At 62.1% G+C, this 19889-nt stretch overlaps 1 protein-coding gene across 14 annotated transcripts in view; it reads left to right on the forward strand.

Annotated features, from left to right (window-relative positions):
• The window catches only part of KDM4B (lysine demethylase 4B), a 131936-nt gene that overhangs the window by 68506 nt on the left and 43541 nt on the right, over positions 1-19889 (forward strand). For all 14 annotated transcript variants that reach the window (XM_042977866.1, XM_042977871.1, XM_042977864.1 and 11 more), the window contains 3 exons: positions 8999-9048; positions 13103-13206; positions 17684-17821. In XM_042977866.1, coding sequence (XP_042833800.1) covers positions 8999-9048; positions 13103-13206; positions 17684-17821 — 292 coding nt within the window. The remainder of the gene's footprint in view (positions 1-8998; positions 9049-13102; positions 13207-17683; positions 17822-19889) is intronic.

Consider the following 19889-nt stretch of genomic DNA (forward strand, 5'->3'; position numbering starts at 1 on the left):
CTTCCCGGCACGGCAGCAGGAGGTGGGGAGCTCAGGGCCCCCTGTGGCCCGTCCTGCCGTCGCCAGGGGCCCCGCCGTCTGCGGGTGTGTGTGCGAGGAAGGCACACACGTCCAGGGCGTCGGAAATCACTTCGACAGACCTCAGCCTCCCCGCGTTGATGATGTCCCGGCTGCTCGCGGCCCGTGGAGAGAGCCAGACTCCCAGCCACCTTCCCAGGTCCGACCCAGCTTGTCGCCGTGTCCTGGGCTCGTGCCGGTACGGGGCCGGGGCGGCCGACATCGGCCTCATTCCCCTCGGCTGCGTCCCTCCGCGTCCTGTCCTTGTTCCCTCGCTTCAAACCTCCTGTGTGCAAACACCAGCGCGTCGGGGGGCCTCCCCGCTGCCGACGCACCTCCGGCCGGAGGAGTTTGAGGGCCGTGGGTGTGGGTGCAGCGGGAGGCCACCTCCGGCTCGGCTTGCTTTACGAGCGGACGTTCAGAGCAGTGCTCCGAGGGGGAACCGGGGGTGCTCCGCATTGGCCCCGCGTCCCCGCACCTCAGTCTCCCTTCTGGGCTCCACTCTCCGGCCTGCCGTTCAGAGCCTCACCTGAGAAGCCCCCCCCCCCCCACTTTAAAACATCAAAAACACGCACCTACCTTGGCAGTTTCAGTCCGTCATATGACAAAAATAATTCCCGGGTCTAAAACGAACCGAGGCTTGGGATCAGATGCCTCCACTTCAGCATTTAACGGCAGGCTCGACACCACTCGCCTCGGAAGTCGGTTCCCTGGTTAACGCGGGCTGGCCGTGTGTGAGCCGGCCGGGGTCTCGGCTTCCCTGGCTCCCCCGGGGTGGGCTGGGAGCATCTGGGGGCCCACGGCCCCGGGAGAGGCCTCGGCGAGCCCTCCCGCCTGCAGCACACCCTTGTCTCCCGCATGGGCGCCGCGGGCATCCCATCGGAGACGCCCTGTTTTCTCTATCTCCTGCATGCGTCTCAATAAAAACGTCATTATTTGAAATCCTTGACACTGCTCGCACCAGGTACCGAATTCCATCGCCTTTTGTCCCGTAAAACGATCCATTAAAGATAAACCACCGTGACTCAATGAGGGTCTTTCCTGGGAACAAGCCACCCTGGTCCTCTGCCGATCCTATCTCCCCGGCACGTGTTTGTGCTTGTCGTACAAAGGGGCTGCAGCGCCAGGACAAACGAGGGAGGCTGCCTCGCTGCCGAACGAGGCTCCTTGGAAGTCGAGATGGGACTTCTGGACAGTTCCAGCCGCTCACTCAGGGAGGGGCTGCGCAGTCCGGGCTGAGCTCCCTGGTGCAGCGGAGACCAGCCGGGGCTGCACGGGAGCCCCCCCGGGCCCGGAGCCCCCGCTCAGGGGCTGCTCAGGGGCTTGCACGTGTACCCTTTCTGTCCTGAGTGTTCGGGACAGGGTCCTCGTGCCCCTCTGTCCCTGCATCAGCCCCCTGCAATCAGTGTCCCCGTCCAGGTAGCCTAGGCTGCTACCAGGGCTTCTCCCTCCCATCCTAGCAGGCACGGGGACCCCAGGCTATCCGTCCCTAAAGGCCCTTTGCACGTCTTCCGCCTGTTTTAAGGGCAAGTCTGTCTGCCGAGTGCTTTTTTTTTTTAAATTTTTTTTTTAAATTTTTTTAAATATTTATTTTTGAGAGACAGAGTGAGACAAAGTGAGACTGGGGGAGGGGCAGAGAGAGAGGGAGACACAGGATTGGAAGCAGGCTCCAGGCTGTGAGCTGTCAGCACAGAGCCCGACGCGGGGCTCGAACCCACAGACTGTGAGATCATGACCTGAGCCGAAGGCGGACGCTCAACCGACTGAGCCACCCAGGCGCCCCGTACCGAGTGCTTTTTCTAACGTCTTTTATTTCTCTAGACTGATGTGTGGGGTGACCCCTGCCATCTGGCGTGACTATTTTTTTTTAATTAATTAATTAATTTATTTTGAGCGAGAGAGAGAGAGCGCGCGCGAGAGGGAGCGAGTGAGCAGGGGAGGGGAGGAACAGACAGAGGGAGAGAGAGAACCCACGCAGGCTCCACGCTGTCGGCACAGAGCCCGACGTGGGGCTCGATCCCACGAACCGTGAGATCGTGACCTGAGCCGAAACCAGGAGTCGGACGCTTAGCTGACTGAGCCTCCCGGGTGCCCCTGGCGTGACTATTATTAATGCTGTTTTCACATTCCAACCATCACGATAAGGCCACCTTGCTCCCACCCGGCGTAGCGACCCCGCCACCCCGGTGTCGCGAAGTCAGTCGGTGCTGTCAGACCACAGCGTGGTCTCTTACCTCGTTTACTGAGGGACTAGCTCGCGGGTGAGGGAGCATCCTGATGGGTGTTTGTGGCTCTTCTGCCCCGGACGGAGGCTGCGCGCGGTCCCATTACCCCGCAGCGCCAGCTTCGTGGAGATGGGCGTCGGCTCCCCTGGGTCAGACTCTGCGAGTCCGTCAGTGGTGAGCACTCCCCCGGGTTTGCGTTCAACCTCCTCCGTGGCGGGGAGCTCCTGCCTCGGGACCACAGACCAGGGGCAGGGTGTACCTGGTGGGTTTCACGACGTGCTGCGAATGCCTTTCTGGTGCGGAGGACGGCTGGCTGTCCTCACGCTGAGCGTTCATTCTGCTCCCTGGCTGGACCGCCTCACTCCGTTCACCAGCTGCTCTCCGCTCTCCCAAGGAGAAGACCGTGTTGTTTCAGAGAAAAGTTTGTCTCTTCCCTTCCGTTTACTGTCCTTGCGTCTTTTTCTTGACCTACGGCATTGGCTGGCGTCTGCTGTGGGAACGGACAACTTGCCCTTTCCGGAGTGCCTCTCCTGCCTCATCGTGCACTGTGACCATGGGGAGGTCCCTCTTAATCCTAGCTGGCTAAGAGCTTTAATACTGAATGCTTTGGAATTTTATGTAGATTTTTACTTGTTGGGCTGTTTTTGCAAGCCTTGGGGTAAAGGGTTAGTCTCATAATACACTTCTGTGTCTGATTTTCTAATATTTTACCTAGGACTTGGCAGCTGTGTGACACCGGCCTATCATTTTCCTGTGTGTCTTTGTCCTGTGTCGGTGACTGCATTCCCCATTCATTCTTTCTGTTGAAAATATGCTGGATTCATAGGAGGAGTTCCGTGCCATCTGAACTTCTTGTCTGCTCGGTAACCATAAGTGTAGGTGGGCACTGGCCCTTTAGTGTGGAAGTTTTGTGAGGCTCTCAGTAAAGCTGTCAGGGCCTGGTGCCTTTTCCGGAGGTGGTATCTGTGGGTTTCTGGTTCCTCTGAGATGGGCTCATCTTACCCTGTTGGATGCTTTGGTTCTGGGCCCAGAAGACCCTGAAGAGCCAAATGCATCTGTGGTCCTGAGCCCAGAAACTGGGGCAGGGACTGGGACTCACCACTCCCATGTCCACAGGGCTGGGGCATTGTTAATAGCTGTATCGAGGCATAACTTACGTGCCACACATGACATACTAGACACAGAAGTCACCTGATGCGCTTGGACATCAGATGAGGGGTGACCACCATGACTGTGTTTGTCTGGGCCCTCCTGCTCCACTAACCAGCTCAAAGGCGGTGCCCCGTCGGCCGGGAGGCTTGTGGGGAAGCCCGTTCTGTGACCGGGTCGTTCTGCTCAGCCTGCCCAGAGTGCGGGGCGGTATACTGGACCTGCCTAGCCAACATGTGGCCAGAGAGGGCGCGGGCTGTGGGCCAAGACGGGCCTTTGTGTTTGAGGACGGCAGTAATGATGGCTTTTCCACGCGCCCAGCACGCGGGGCCCTAGCAGGGCTGCTGGCATTTGGAGCCGCCGTGGCCTCCGGGGCTTGTGTGGACGGCTTGCTCGTGCCAGGTGGCCTCCGACTTGACACACGGTCTCAGCACTTCCAGTGGCCCCTGCCTTCTTGTTTCTGTTTCCATAATTATGGCATGTTAAACGGCCAGGGGCCTGTCTCCCCAGGCCTTGTGCACACACTGTGAAATTAACTTCCTCACCCTCCAACACGCGTCAGGCCGAGCTGACATTTCCAAAGGGCTCCTGGCTGGACCCCTGCTCTGGGCACACGTTCTTCAACAGAGAGGGAGGAGGGTGGGGAGATGAGCTTTCTCGTCACGGCACCTAATTGCCGGGAGCCTCGCGCAGTGGAAGCTGTCAGGCTGGGTGCTCGTCACCGGCAGAGTCACCAGAGTCTTGGGGAAGAAAGAAAGCATCACAGCGTCGCATGTCCCGACTCCAGAGCCAGACGGCTGCGGACAGCACGGGGCCCCCAGCAGGTGCTGAGGGGCCTGGAGGGAAGGGCGGCTGTGGACTTGAGAGCCTCGGGCCCAGTGAGCCTTTTATCCTTGCAGGAGAGCATGCTGGGAGTTGCCTCATTACCATGGAAATGCTGCCCTCCTGGCAAGGGACCCCTGTCCACCTGTAACAGACCCCGCGGCCTGGGGCAGCCGGCGCGTTCGAGGAGACGAGGGGTGGCTGGCGGGCGGGCGCAGGCGCTCACCTCTCTGGCCGGAGGGGCCTGCACGGCCCAGAGCCCTGCTACTCGTCCTCATCGTAACTAATGGCTCCCGAACAGGTCCCCGCTCTCCAAGACAGTCTGTGTTCCTCTTCGTGACACGCTCGTTTAATTTTTAACTCACAAGGCATTTGCTTATTTATTTTCATTGTTCTTGATAATAATTCTAAGCCATTAGAGGGGAAAATTATATTCAAAAATGCTGTTTCACACTTTATTTGTTTGATGATTTAGAGCGATAGAAAATAGCACATTTGCTGGCTTTTATAGTCTGATAATTATTCACATCCATCAAGCCATTCCAGGGGAATAAACAAAACACCAAGAAAATGACACTATTAATAGCATCCTCCGCGGCGGACAGGAAGACTTTCCTGGGCCGGTGAGTCAGTAAAATGGAAGCGGCTTGTCCCTGGGCCGGCCGGCGGGCCTGCCCGCGGAGGACACGTTGCCTTTTAATTGCCCAGCTCCGTCTGGCCCCGAGAGCTGCCTGGCTGCCAGGCGGAGGCCTCTGCCCGCCCCAGCACCCCCGACCTGCCCAGTGTCACAAGCCCTGGAGTGTCTTTATCAGGCCCACGGAGTCTGTCGTGACCTGTGCCGGCAGAAGCCTCCTGACGTCTGGGGCCGTGCGGTGTCCCGCCTTGGACCCGGCCTGGCCTCAGTGGGGCTGGCAAGACATCCTGTCCTCTGGCCTCACCGTCAGAACAAGAGCACTGAGCCGCGCGCTGCCCCTCTCTGGCACGCGTGTTCCTGACCCCCCTGTAGACAGGGCAGATCCTCCCCAACACCAGGCTGTGGGTCCTGGATGTGACTGCTTACCGCCCTGGACCCAGCCCTGTGGGCAGGTTTGTGGGTTTCAGCTTGGCCTTTTGGGGCGGCCGTGATTGACGGGGGTGCGTTGTCCACAAGCACCTCAAAGGGTAAACGGAGGACCAGGAAACCCCGGGAAGGCTGGGGGATGCCCGCCTTCCCAGAGTGACCCATCCCGTCCCTCCTTGGACCCGGGCATCGCTTCCTTCTGAAACTCGCTCTCTGGACGTCGGGCTGCCCCTCACCATCGTGCCTGAAGTGTGTTCCTTCTGTTTGGTCGGTTGTTTGAACCGCGAAACAGCGGGACTGTAATGGCCTTTCAACCGTCGCACATCACGCGTCTTCCCTCCTCACCTGGGGGTCCAGTTCCCGGGGCCCTGGTCTCTCCCGCGTGCCTTTTTCCTAGTCTAGAAATGTCTTCTTTTCCCACCGAAGCCCCTGATGTTTGCAGACGGCTGCCTCTCCGAAAAGGGCGTCTGGCAAACGAGGCCTGAATTCGGCCTTCTCGGTAATTCCGCGGCATTAAGCCCGGAGTTATGGAGCCTGTCGAGTCCTGCTGCAGGGTCACCTGGGGCGGTTGCCAGGGATACCGCTCCGACAGCACCGACTTTTCCGTGACTTTCCGGTTTAGTGTTGTCCGGGAGGACTTTGTGGGGAAGGTTCCAGAGCAGAGAGAGTGTGTGGAGGGGGTAGGGCTGGGGAAACACGGAGATAAAAACACCCCGTGGGACACTGTGGAGAAAGTTCCAGACGCCTGCCTGGCCGACCTCAGGTGCAGGACTCACCGTGGGCCCGAGGCTCGGCCAACGCCCCCCTCAGGCCCACGGCAGCTGCCAGACTGTCCCAGGCAAACGGGGGCTGCGGCCAGAGGCGCCCGAGCGACCCCACGCGGGCCGCCGTACCTCCTGCGGCCTTCCCCGGGGCTCCCCTGGCCTCCGCACTCCCCGTGTCTGGTTCTGCTCGCCGGGCCCCAGTCGGCTCGCCGCCTCCCACCTCACCGGGTTCTGGGGATTGCTCTGCCCCCATCTTTGATCCCGGCTTCTCCAGATTCTTCCACCATGACAGGTGTGCCCCTGGGCCTCGCACCCTCCAGGCCCTACAGCTGGCCACCCGGACTGGACTGGGCCCGGGGAGGCTGTCTGTCTGAGGACACCGTGCAGGAACACTTTGCCACCGGGCGACGGGCCGCCGCGTCCAGAGACTGGCCACTGGGCTTGCAGGCCAGCAGAGTGGATTGCTGTTGGCCGTGAAGTTTGACCTTGTGATGGGGACGGAGGTCCTGGGGAGCGAGACAAATTGCCCCCATGTTGGTGACCAATAAAACTGACTCTGTTTATGGCCCCGAGAACTCGCTCGCTAATGGCCAGACAGATGCTCCTGCCTCGGGGGTTAGCGAGCAAACACGCTCAACCCAGATAGCTGTGTTTCTTCACTCCTCCTTTCCTTCCCAGAGCCGGGCCGAGGGGCAGCGATGCCCCCACACGTGGCCGTGACGAGGGTGACGCGGCTCTGCTCTGGGGGCCCCGTGGGGCCTGGGGGCTTCCCTCCGGGGACACGTGACAGTTGCTGTTGGGAGGCCAGGTCTGTAGCCAGCTCACCTGGGCCCCCACCGTGGAGGGCTCCCCAGGGCGCTGGCATGGAGAGAGGGCTCCGGGGGACCCTGCCGCCCACAGTGCCGGGATTCTCCCGGCCGTCGGAAGGCCCCAGTGTGTTTTAACAGACGCGCACCCGCCCCTCACTCAGAGCCGTGTGTCGTAAAGCACCCACACCCCAGTTCTGCTCGTCTCCCCTCAAAATCTGAGGCTTGCGTCTTGCCGAGCCCCTGAGGGTGGGCGGGGGGCGCATCGCTGGCGCCGGGGCTTCTCAGCACGCTGAAGCTGTCGTGCGTTGTTCCAGGCGGCGGGAGGGCAGCTCTCCCTTGGCCACTGGAGTCCAGAAGTCCCCGAGGCTGTCGGCTTCCCGTCCGCCAGTCCTTTCTAATCCCCCCAGGGGCTGCGCTTCTCAGTGCTCAGCCCAGCGTCTTGCGGTCTGTACTTTCCGATAACAGAGGAGCCACGTTCCAATGTATTAAACTTTTAACATCCACCAGATTCAATTAATCTTATCTTTACAACTCCCAATTACAGGCGGTAATTAAGTGAAAGCAGCATTGTAGACTGGGGATATTGCATTAATCATCACAGCCTTGGAGTCATAAATTAGTTCCTCCCGTCCTCCGGCAAGTTCCCAGAAGGACTGGAATGTTTCATTTCCTTGTTTGGGGGGGACGTTAATCCCACAAAGGTGCTTTGGATTGGGATTAACTTTTCTCATCTTTATGTACGTGATACGAGGCTGTTTAAAAAAGGGTCGCCTCATCTTTGTCCAGACCGTGGAAAGTTCTCCAGCAGCAGCAGAATTGCAGGTCCTGTGCTGTCTCTGCAAGGGCCGTGCGCCCTGCCCAGAAATTGATTATTTCTGTCCGTCGGATCAGAGACGACGTAATCTCCTACCCCCGCCACCTTTTATTTTATTAAAAACCAATAGTAAACGTCTCGGCCGGAGTGGACTTAGCCCGCCACGGAGTCCGGGCCGGCTTCTGTGTCCTGTGTTGTTCCCATCCTGCGTCCCCCACTGCGAGTGCGGGCGGAGGGCGTGCCGCGCCCTGCACCCCCCACATCCGACTCGTTCTAGAACGTGAGGCGTGCCGACGCAGCGTCTCTCCCCTCGGCGCTGTGGACACGGGGCGGGTTGTTGTCCCCAGGGCGTCCCGGGCACTGGGCGTGCTGAGTGGGATCCCTGGCCCCCCCCACACTCAATGCTAGGACCCCCCCCCCCCCAGTGTGACAACCGCGGATGTCCCCAGACGCGGCCCTGTGACCCCTGGGGGCGGGGTCGCCACTGTCCTGGGGACTCATGGGCTCCCCGCCACCTCCTCCTCCGCGGGACAGACAGACGGCCTGTGCTCAGCACTTTTGTGGAAGGACCGACATCCCGGTTCTGCCTGCCTCTGTTGAACGCGGAGCTTTTCGTCTTGCCGGGGTGGTCAGGGTGCTGTGTCAGCTGGGGCGGGCTCCTCGCACCCCCGCTGGCCCCCCCCCCCGTGGCCGCTGCCTGCCGGGAACGGGTCCCAGGCGGGCCCCCCGCGCCAGCCTCCGCACACAGCATTAGCGGGTGTCACTCTCGTTTCATCTGTTGGCAAACTTGCACCTCACGTCTTTCTTGTTTATGACGGGGACTCAGTAATCTTTCAAACGTAGAACGTGTGAACCTGAAACTTACCGAGTGGTGACAAACGGAGTCTCGTTCCTGAAGCTTCTTCCCCGTCGGCTCCTGGTCCCGGGGCTGGGGGAGCGGGAGGCAGGGAGGCGACAGAGGGAGGCTGGGGGCCTTCCTGTTCCCCCCTCAGGCCCCCTGCTTGCTTTCTCGTGTTCCGCTCTCTGAGCCTCGTGGAGGCTTTGGTGGCTCTGACCAGTGCCGGCGTGGGGCGGGTGCCGTCACCGCCGTGGAGGGGCCCTCCCGCCCCACCCCTCCTCACTTCTGTGTGGGTCCCTCCGCCGGCACCCTCCCTGCTGCCCTTCACCCTTCTCACCGCGCCCGGTTCTGCTCTGTGCGCGGCCCGCGTGTCTCCCCGAGGCCGTGGCCGCAGCCCCGGGTCCCTCAAACGCGTGGTGGCCCGTGACCTCGCCTCTGACGTGCCTCCCTTCTCTCGTAGGTACGCCATCCCACCGGAGCACGGCAAGCGCCTGGAGCGGCTGGCCATCGGTAAGTGTCTGCGCCCGCGGGCGGGGACCTGGGCCGAGGGCGGGGGTGGGGCGCGGGTGGGGGCTGGCCCCGGCGTCTCGGGTCGCGCTCCTTGTGTGAGTGTCCGTCTCTGGGGGGGCTGGCGTGCTATAAGGTGTCCCTGTCTGGTTTTCCATTCCCTTTCCCTCTCGTGACCACAGACCCTGCTCTGGGGTTTGTCGCTCTGTGAGTGACGCGCAGATGCCATTGCCCGGAGCGCTCTTTCCCGGCGTGTTAGCACAGAGCTGCGGGACGTGACTGCAGGCTCCCGCGGGCCAGGGAGGGCGGCCGTGGTCTTTCGTCCCCCCCTGGCGCCTGGCACTACATCGCGCCCTCCTCTGGGCCTTCGGGTCTGTGTTCAGTCTGGAAAGCGAGACATCCAGTTAGGAGCCCCTGCCCTGTGCCCCGCAGCCGCATGGTGACCGTGAGGGTGTCCGCCTGCGTGTGCTGGCCCGGGCCCGAGGGGGCCTCCTGGGAGGACGGGATTTGTCACAGTGAGTCCCCGGCTGTGTCCAGAGAGAGGGCACTGACGCCTCGGGGTAAAGGCAGGCCCTCGGGACACGGGATCCTTGGAGACAAGCCAGACACCGGGCTGGGTGACGCTGAGGCCCCCGGCCACTGCGACAAAGGGGCTGGTGAGGTTTCTCGCTGCTCCCCGTCACGGCGCCCTGCTCTGTTCTGACGTCGGGTGGCCCTGAGTGCCTCCGAGGACGTTAACAGACCCCGTTGGCCCAAAGCATCTGGGCCTCGCCAGCAGGCAGCACCCGGTAGTCGGGGCGGGTGGAGTGATGGCCCTGTGGTTCGGGAGCCCCCTCGGGACAGTGCGGGGCCGTCCCTCTGGGTGGCTGTGGCAGCAGCCTGCCCGCCCTCCCCTGGCAGCCAGGGGAATCTTCCAGAGGCCATCGCTCAGCATTGGCGCAGCCTCCCCAACTTCCTGCTGGGTCCTTTGAGCCCTCCTCTTGCCTCCCTCAGAGAGTGCCCGCCACCCTCTTCCCCTGCCCCGTTTGGCTCGGGAGACGGAAACGGTCGCTGTTTCCGAGAACTTCTGCGAACTGGCCGCACCCTGAGCCGCACGTCTGTTCAGCAAACGCCTGCTGCACGGTTTCCCCCGAGGACGAGGACACGGGGAGGCTTGTCCCGGGAGTGAGGCCGGCCCCGCGGCCGAGCGTGCAGCCAGGCCCACGTTTCCGTTGCAGACCCGGACCCGGCCTTCCCGGGCTGGAGCCTGCTGTCGGGAACACGCTTGTCACCCTCGAAATGCCAGTCACCGCCCTGGCAAAGAGCGGTTCCTCTTCCTCCTTAACGTCTCAGGCGACCCCCAAATGGAAGTGCTTTCCCCGCGCACTGTTTGAAACATGAGTTGGAAACACAAATACTAATTGGAAAATACAAGTCAAAAAACGTCTTTCTCGTTTTCCTCTGCTGTTGCTGTTGTGACACCTCACTCCCGAGTCGGTGGCTCCAAGCAGCACGAACCTGGAATTGCTCTACAACAGCCCTAGTTAAACGCACACACTTGACTCCCTCACGTTTGGGGCTCAGGGGCCCGTCTGGCCCGGGTCTCGGGCTTGGGCTGCCCGGGCTCCTGCCTCCAGAGACTCCGGCTTCATCCTGTGTCCCTGTCTGCGGTCACGTGCTCCCCCCTCTGCCTCCCTCCCGTGGAGACCCCGTGGTGACCCGGGGGTCGCCCCCGTCCTGGGCTCCCGCACTTAATCCCGTCCGTGGAGCCCCTGCCACGCGGAAGGCAGCGCACTCACAGGTACTGGGGAGCAGGACGTAGACATCTCGGGGGGCCACCGTGGGGCCTCCCACGCCTACACAGCCACGGAAGAAGCCGCCACGGAGTGATCCGCACGGGCGGCCTCCGGTGCCCACAGCCAGGCCCGGTTTTCCACTGGATTCTGCAGTCGTGCCCGACCCCTTCTTCCTCTCTGTGCCTTTTCCACTAGACAAGTTTTGGGTGATCTGAACGCCCCCCAGAAAAGCTAGACACGGGATCCTGTGGGACCGTGGCCACTCTCCCTGGAGCCCGGCCGGCCCCCCACGTCCTTCTCGCGCCGGGGCCCTGCTGCCCGGGAACCTGTCTCGGGGCATGCGGGAGGCACAGTGGCTGGGACAGGTCGGCCAGGAGCCGGAGGCCTCTGGGAGCCTCCCCACGTTGCTTTGTGACCGGTGTGGACTGGTCTGGCCTGGGGGGAGGGCTGGCTTCGCGCTTCCCCTGCGCCCCTCCGCAGAGGGAGGGCGGGAGGGGTTCTAGGGCAAGTGAGTCACTGCCCTCCTCGGTGTCCCTTCCAAACTTTTTCGGGGGCACGCGTCGCAGACTCCATTATTGAGATGGATGGAATGAGTTTGCGATGAATATGGAAAATGAATAGCCGAGCTCCAAATGGGCTCGCTGGGAGAGTCGTGGAGCCCACGGAGAGAGCGTTAATGTGTTGGCGCGTTATTGGTGCTAATCACTTAAAATGTGCGCCTTTATTAGAGCTTTAATGAGAGCCACTTAAACTGTGCATTAAAAAGAACTGCAGAGAGGCCGCGGGCCGGGCGGCAGGGGCCATAACTCTAATTGGAACGCTTTTAGCACAGAGCAAAGTTGCTGGATTCAGTAATCCCCCGCACTTTCCAGAACCTGGCAGGCGTGTCCTGGCCGGCGGGCGCCCCACCCCCCACCCCCGGCACCGTGACTCTGTCACTTGGAAGCCCTCCTGCCCCGGCAGGTGTGTGTGGGTGGTGGGGGTGGGGCCGAGCGCTGGCTCACAGCAGGCACGCACGTGGGCGTGTGCCCTCTTTGGCGACCCATGGGGATGTGCGCTGGCCTGGAGGCTGGGCGCCCGAGGTCTGGGTCGGCTCCCGGCAGGATCCCTGGGGGGGCCCGGCTGTGCCTGGGGGACAGTCCCGGAGGGAGCGGGACCTCGAGAGCCCGTCCTGCACCTCACCGAGACTGTGCCGTCTCTCGGTCGTGGTTTGGGTGAGAGGCCCGGGACCTTTGCGTGGGATCCCGGGGCCGGCTTTTCTTTAACTGCTAGTCCTACGTGTCATTGATTTGGGCCACTGATGACCTGGAAATGTCTCCGAACTGTGTTAAACACGGTTTCTGAGCAAGGAGAACTGATGGTCTGACTTCTGTACGTTTACAAACGTCGCTCTATGTGTTTTTAAGTTTCTTTATTTCGAGAAGGGGTTGGAGGGGCCGAGAGAGAAGGAGAGAGAGAGAGTCCCCAGCAGGCTTCGCGCTGTCGGCACGGAGCCTGACGCGGGGCTCACACTAATAAACCGGGAGATCGTGGCCTGAGCGGAAACCAAGAGTCGTCGGGTGGTGAACCGACTGAGCCGCCCAGGCGCCCCTGCACACGTTGTTTTAAACCGGTTGTGTGGCATTCTGGGAGACAGAAAGCGTCCCCGGGCGTGAACTCAGACCCCCTCGTGTGTCACAGACGGTCAGGGGTGGACGCAGCCGCAGGCCGGGTCGGGTTGTTCGGCCCTTTTCCCGCCAGACTGAGGGCCTCAGAGGGCCAGTCGACAGCTGGAACCTCTGTCTCCTCGCCTGCTGTGGGGACCGTGTGTGCGAAGAGCCCAGGCAGAGCCCGTGCCCGCGCTGAGGCCTTCCTTCCTCTTTGTCCGTGACTTGCTTGTGGGGGGGGCACGGCCCGTGACTTCCGGTGTGAGCGCGTCCTTCCCGCGTCCCATCTCCCCGGCTACACCAACGCACTGGCTGAGCGACTGCGCCCGTGCGATGCAGCACGGGTTTTATTTGGGGGGTGCTCAGGGGGGAGGCCCGCACCCCATCTGTGACTTGGGGCGCACTGTGTTGCACAGCTGGCCCATCCTGGGCTCTGGGCTCGCTGACTGGGGGTCTGAGGAGCTGCCTTCCCGGCCACCAGCAGAGCACGTGGCTTTGCGACGAGGTCCTGTGCGTTTCATTCCCTCGGAGCCGGGAGCACCCCCCCCCCCCGTGCCTGATTGGGGGAAGGCGCCGCCCACAGAGAGGCCTTCCCAGCGCCACCCGTCAGGCTGACACCCATCTTTTCTGCTCTAGGGTTCTTCCCCGGGAGCTCCCAGGGCTGTGACGCCTTCCTGCGGCACAAGATGACCCTCATCTCGCCCATCATCCTCAAGAAGTACGGGATCCCGTTCAGCCGGGTACGTAGGTGCTGCTGGGGCTGTGGCCCAGGGAACCACCAACGTCCTGGGAAACTGGCTTCTCACCCCTCAAGAAGGTTCTAGAACACTGGCAAGCCAGAGGAGAGTGGGTTGGCTGGGCTGGGCTGTGGTGGGGGGTGAGGCTAGAAGAGGGGGGCGTCGAGTGGGGCCTCGCCTTGCCTCCCAGCCCCTCGCAGACCCAGTCCCTTGTCTGGTGGGGCTGGCAGCTGCCAGCAGGGCCCTGCAGGGTCAGGGTGGCAGGGGAGGGGCGGCTCCTGCCAGCTTCCCAGGAAGCCCCCGGAGAACCGGGCAGGCCTCTCCACGCCCCCAGACGCCCCAACTTGGCCCCGATCTCTGGCCCCACCCCGTGGCCCACTGCAGACATCCTTTGGGAGAAGATGTACCTGTTTGGAAATGATCTATCTGGCTCTCCCGCAGCACAAAGACTGTGAACTCATTCAATTTACTGCTCCAGGGGCCGCTCTGCTCTTCCGGGGAAAGCCTGTGATGCATGAGGCCTGAGGCTGGGGAATCTGGGTGGCTGGCGGGGACCCTGCGGGGGGGAGGGGTGGGGGAAGGGGGAGGCTGGGCCTTTGTCCGGGGCTCTGCCCGGGGGTGGGGCGTTTCCCCACAGACAGGCCTCATGGACAGGATCTGACGGGATCGGCCAGGCCCGTCTCCCCGAGGGGGACGTGCCTGCAACCTTCCGGGCAGCCTCTGGGCTGGGCACCGAGGGCCAGCCGGAGAGGAAGAGGCTCCCGAGGGTCTGATTCCCGAAGGCCTCCCTACGAGAGCGTTTGTCAGGCGCGGGGGCAAGTTGCGCGATCGGGACCCTCGCGCTGCATTCTTGCCGCGGGTGTCAGCGAGTCGGAAATCGCTTCTGACGTTTCAATCAAACCGCCTGCAGCCGTAGTGCTCAGATCGGGGATTCGCTCTCACTGTCGGCTCGTCCATCAGACAGCGGGACGTTCTGCTGTGAGAGACACAGGGCTTCCGTGCCCTCCGCTCCTCCCCTCCTGGTTCCAGTGCCCCGGCTGCCAGGAGAACAGACACAGCCTTGCTGGCGGAAGTGAGAAGGGTGTGCTTTCCCGCGGTCTGTGGAGAACGTCCTCCCGGGCGCCGCTTCCTAGAGGGAGATGCCGGTCGGAGGGGTGGGCCGGCGGGGGCACCCTCCGTCTCCCGCGTCGCTGCCCACGTGGGCACTGCACTTTGTGTACGGAAGGCGGGGCTGCTGGCCTCGGAGGCCCCGCTCCCCTCACCCCTGCCCGGCCATCTGCGGGGCCTGCGGGGCGAAGGCCGCGGCCGGGCCAGCAGGGAGCGGCGTCGGGCTCCAGATGAATGCCCCGTCTGGGTCCTCATCTGAATTCCTGGCAGCCCTGGAGGAGGGAGTGCCTCCCGCCCTCCGCTTATAAATCTTCGTAATGGTATTTACTTCTGGAAGAAAAAGCAGATCGATAGCAGAGCTTTTTAATAATTAAAAGTGTGTATTTCTGTAATCTGCCACGGACTTCCTCATTTATTCTGCGAGAGCTCGAGGAAGCAGCTGAATTCAGGCTTTCTCCATGACTGGCGTCTGGGGCTGGCATTCCCTTCACGGCTTGCATCCATCATCCCAAGTGCCTTCTAATTTATCGTCGGGATAACGTTGACGGCTGTGACATGGAGGACAGACACTGCGGGCTCGAGATGAAGCCACCAGGATGTAGAGTTGGGTGACAGGAACATAATTTCCTTGCCGTCCTCACGGAGCGCATCTGTTCTGGGCCTTGGTCTGTGGAGGGGTCGGCAGGGAGAGCGGGCTCTAAAGTCTGCCCGAGGCACCTCCCGGCACCGGGCTCCCAGAGCCCCGCCTCCCAGGGACCCTGCAGTGAACCGCCCCCCCCCCCCCCCCCACCCATGGGGCTCCCAGCCTGTGCCAGGCCCCATGCCTCCTGCTGGAGGGAGGGAGGAGAGCAGGCGAGGAGGCTTGGAGGAAGAGGGGGATGGTGCCGTCCAAGGTCAGCTCAAAAATGATAAGAAAATCAGTAATCACATTCTAAAAGAAAAAAACAAATTCTACATTATAATTTTATTTGCAACCCGTTTCACGGCGATCCTGTGACAGGAGCCAGCCCAGAGAATCCTCGCTGTGGACGGGGGTTGCTGGGGCCCTGGGGACCCTGGGTGTTCTCTCTCCGCCCCCGTCTCCCGCCGCGTGTGTGCTCCATCCCCCACACGCCTGTCACTTGGACAGGAATTTAAAAATATAACTTAATGCACACTGACTTCCCTTGATTGGTGCAATTCATTACTCGAAAAGAAAAATATCTTCATGTTCTTAAGGACTGGCTTTTCTCCAGGCTGTGTCGGCTTTGATTGATTTTTGACGCTGTGGTTGGCTTCTGGAAGTCTCCCGCCCCCCATCTCCCGCCTGCCCCCACCCCCTCAGGGTTCGACTTCTTCTGGGCTACTTAAACGAATCCAGCAAGTTTTCCTATTCGTCTCTCTGGAGGAATAAATAAAGATGAGCAAGCTTGAGCACTCCTCCAAAGCCACAGTAGAAAGATGAACAGCTGGGTAAGTGGGGGCAGAAGGAGACACTTTGCAGAAGGGGACAGACCCACCCGTCCACCTCGGGGAGAGGCGACCGGAGCCGGGAGATACGGCGGCCCACCCGCAGGCGCGGCAAAAACCCGCACTCCCACCCCCGGCAGCAGGGACGCAGAACGGGCGGCCGCTGCAGAAAACCCGCCGGGCAGCTGCCTGGGGACCTCCACCTCCTGCCCCCGGAGACCCCGCAGGAACACAAGCACACGTCCGTCCGTCCGTCCATGTGCGCAGCCTGGAGCACAGCGCCCCCTGCAGCCGTACTCGCCAGAGCCCCGCACCAGAAACAGCCCAGCAAGGGGAGCCGATGAGCAGACAGTGACGCGGCCCCACGATGGAATACCCTTGGGGACCGGGAGGGGTCCGAGGGCCTCGAAGACCCACCGAGGACAGAATCAGACACAGGAGCGCAGTCCGAGCGAGGCCGCTGAATGAAACCCTAGAAAGAGCCGTACCCCCCGGTAACAGAGGCACATCTCCCAGGTGGGGGATCGCGGGCGGCAGGGGGCTGCCCGGCATGGTCCGTTCCTGTTTGGGGCGCTGGTTACTCCGAACTCCAGACGACCTGTAACCACTTGGACTCTACATTGTCACTCCCTCGCCGCCAGCCTCGGTTTCCACATCCGTGGATTGGGCCACCAGCCCCGCCTGTCGTGTTCCGGGACAGTGAGAGAGAATAGTACTCACGGAGTGGGGCCAGGGGTGCGGCTGCAGCCCCCACCTTTTCCTCCAGGCCTGGGAGTGGAGGTTCCAGAAGCCTGTCTGGGCTCATTGTGGGCCCTCTCCCCCGTCACTCACACCCAGCTCCTTGGTTTGGGGTCTGTTTGAGAGATCGGATCAGACCATTCGAGTAGTCTAGAAACGTCAGCTCGTGTGACAGAGTTCCGACCTTGACATTGTGTCCTTACAACATGCTTATAACGTGTTATATAACATGTTTCTCACTGGGCAGGAGCCACCTCCCCGGGTATGAGGGACGGACCCTGTCTTATGACGGCCAGAAGACTCGGGTCATTTTCCAGGAATGTTTTTATGCGTGCAGCTGGATGTTTTTTCCTCACAAGGGCTAGAAAGACCCTGTACTTTGAGGACGCCCTGTCCTGTGCTCGAAGGGTTCTGTGGCTGCGGCCAGTGCTGTCTGCACCTCCTCACCAGCCCCCGATGCTGTATCAGAACGTGGACGGCAGACGGGACACGGACACCTCCCTCCAGACCAGGAGACCCCTTCCCTCCCTGCAGCCGAGAGCGCCCAGAGGCATAGCATTGAATAGCCCCGTGTGTCTAGAGGGTGTCTTTTTTTTTTAAGACTATTTATTTATTTTGAGAGAGAGTGCTAGTGGGGGAGGGGCAGAGAGAGAGGGAGGGAGAAAGAACCCCAGGCAGGCTCCACGCTGTCAGCACAGAGGCCAGCACGGGGCTCGATCCCACGGACCTTGAGATCATGACCTGAGCTGAAACCAAGAGTCGGACACTCAACCGACTGAGCCCCCCAGGCGTCCGCCCCACAAAAAACAGAGCGCCTGTCACCTTGGGGTACGTCACCCTGGGCTCCGGTGCGCGGCGGGCCACGGCAGAGCTTTCCTCCTGGCCACGGCCACGCCTGCTGTATAAACCGTGTGGGAGACCGGCTGGAGCCCGTGCCATGGGGCTACCCTCCACCGGGCAGACCTCCCCTCGCTCCTGACGTCGGGGCTCCCTGGCGCTTGCCGGGAAGCCCTTGATCCCACGTGCCCCTGCCGTACTTGGCGGTGGCTCCTGGTGGCCTTTGCCACCAGCCTGGCCTGGGCCAGCGTTGCTTCTGGTAGGTGAGCCGAGCAGCGAATGCCAGTCCTGACTCGGCCTCGCCCCTCAGCTGCTGGCTCCCCACTCACCTGTCCCTTTCCCCCCTCAGATCACGCAGGAGGCCGGGGAGTTCATGATCACGTTCCCCTACGGCTACCACGCCGGGTTCAATCACGGGTTCAACTGCGCGGAATCCACCAACTTCGCCACCCTGCGGTGGATCGATTACGGCAAGGTGGCCACTCAGGTAAGTGCCCGCGGGCCCCGTGACCGGGTCCACGTGGGGGTCGCCCCCCTCAGCCCGCCCCTCGGACCGGGACCCCTGCAGCCTCTGTTTCTCCTCGGCGGGGGCCTGGCCTCTCCATCCGCGTCTGTTTCCGGGATCCTCCGGGAACCCCTCCGCAGCACGTTCCTCGCCTGGAACGGACAGGGAAGCGGCAGGGGGCGGGCGGGCGGGCGGGGGGGGTGTCCGCCTGGAGCCTGGGACCTGTGGCCGAGGGCTTTCCCTCCTGGCAGACTCTACTGTCTGGGCCCGAGGACTTCCTGGTGGTCTGGGCTGTGCATGGAGGTCACCGGGGGACAGGAACACCCCTCTGATTCTCCTCCCGGGAATTTCCTGCTCTGTTCTAAGAGGGCCGGTTACTGGCCGACGGATTTGACATCTGAGCTGAGTTCTTGTTCCCAAATGCCCTTGGCATGTCTGTGTGGTTTTGATGGACAGCACGAAGGGTGGCAGGTTCCTGGGAGCTGCTGGGCACAGGGTGGGCTCGTGTCTACCTCCCTCCCTCCCTCCACTCGCTCCCTTGGCTCCCTCTGGAGCCCAAGACGGCTCTGGGGGCCTGGCGACGGGATGTACACATCCCAGACCCCTAGTCCGGACCCCTAGTTAGTGGGGGGTTGGAGCCTAGGAGGAGCAAGGAGGGGCTGGCGGTGGGCGCACAGCTGCTTGGACCAAGGGCCTTCCTACCAGGACTGCCACCGAGGCCCGAGGCCCCTGTCCCGGCCTCAGCACAAGATGGCAGTCTTCCCGTCAGGCTGGGCTCGGGCTTTGGCCCAGGGTTTTGGTCCCTCCGGCCTCTGCCCACTGCAGACGGACCCGGTTACTCGTGGCTCCCTAGGGCTGGGGGCACCCGGCACAGGAGAGCCCCCTCCGGCAAGGCCAGTGCGGCATGAAAATGGGGTACATCCCGCCGGGCTCCCAAGTGGGAGCCTGGGGGCTCCCCCGAGGAATTGCTTTTGGCTGCTTCCGAGTCAGGGCCCAGGACCAGGGCAGACGGTGCGTTTCCCACCAGATCCAGAAGTGGGGACCCGGTGGTGATGAGTGCGTGGCGGCTGGCCGCGTGTGGGTGTCGTGGCCGCGAGCTGAGAGTGTAACACGCACGCTGTCCGAGGTTCTGCGTAACAAGGGACGTGAAATGTTGCCCAGGTACTCGGTAGTGCTGCTTATGGAGGCTGTGTTTCTAGATAGATTGGGTGAAACGAAACGTTAAAGTGAACGTCACCTGTTCCTTTTTACCGTTTGACCGTGGAGACCGAGACCAGACAAACGAAGATCGCACAGGTGGCTGGCGTTCTGTTTCTGGCGGGCAGCTCGGGCCTAGACGAACGGGCTAACCTTTATTCTTCTAACTACCCGTGTCTCTAGCTCCACTGTTGGAGTGCGGTTTAGAAAAGGACGCGGGCTTTGTCGGAAGGAGGCTGGAGAGGCGCTCTGGGGGCTTAAGTGTTGGGATTTTTAGCGGTGGGGGAGGGTGTCTCTGGCAGAGACGCTGGCTTCGCTCAAAGAGGAGACGTGTAAAGGAGCCATCGGACGTCCCGTGTGGGGGTGTGGTTCCGCGTAGACGACCGCAGGCCGCTGCGGGTGGTGAGAGGAAGCTCGGAGAATTCCAGGGGCCCGTGCGCCGAGCCCCCGCCGCGGCGTGAGCCGCGATTGAGTCGTGAGGTCTGGACGAGATCGCAGGCTTGTCCTGGAGGTGCTGTCAGAGCCGAAGCCGCAGTGGGGCCGGCAGGGACTGCCCGGATATTAAAAGCAATCTTGGGTTCGGCCGTGTGTTCACAAACAAGTGACATTTGGGAAGTGTTGGGCCTCCACGCTTACATTGCCGGGCGGCGTAGCGTGAAATTACCGAACAAGTGGAGCGCGGTGCTCCGCGCAAGCCGGGGTTCGGGCGGGCGGCCGGGCCCCGTGCCGGGCTCCCTCGCGGGGCCACCCCAGCTGCCCGGTCCTGTGGCGGGAAGGCGGGGGGGGAGGGGGGGGGGGATGTGTTCCGCCGGGAGCGGCCCTTGGCCGTGGCGCGGCAGGCCCTGCGGTCCGG

Source organism: Panthera tigris, chromosome A2 (assembly GCF_018350195.1).
Source record: "Panthera tigris isolate Pti1 chromosome A2, P.tigris_Pti1_mat1.1, whole genome shotgun sequence".
Taxonomy (NCBI): domain Eukaryota; kingdom Metazoa; phylum Chordata; class Mammalia; order Carnivora; family Felidae; genus Panthera; species Panthera tigris.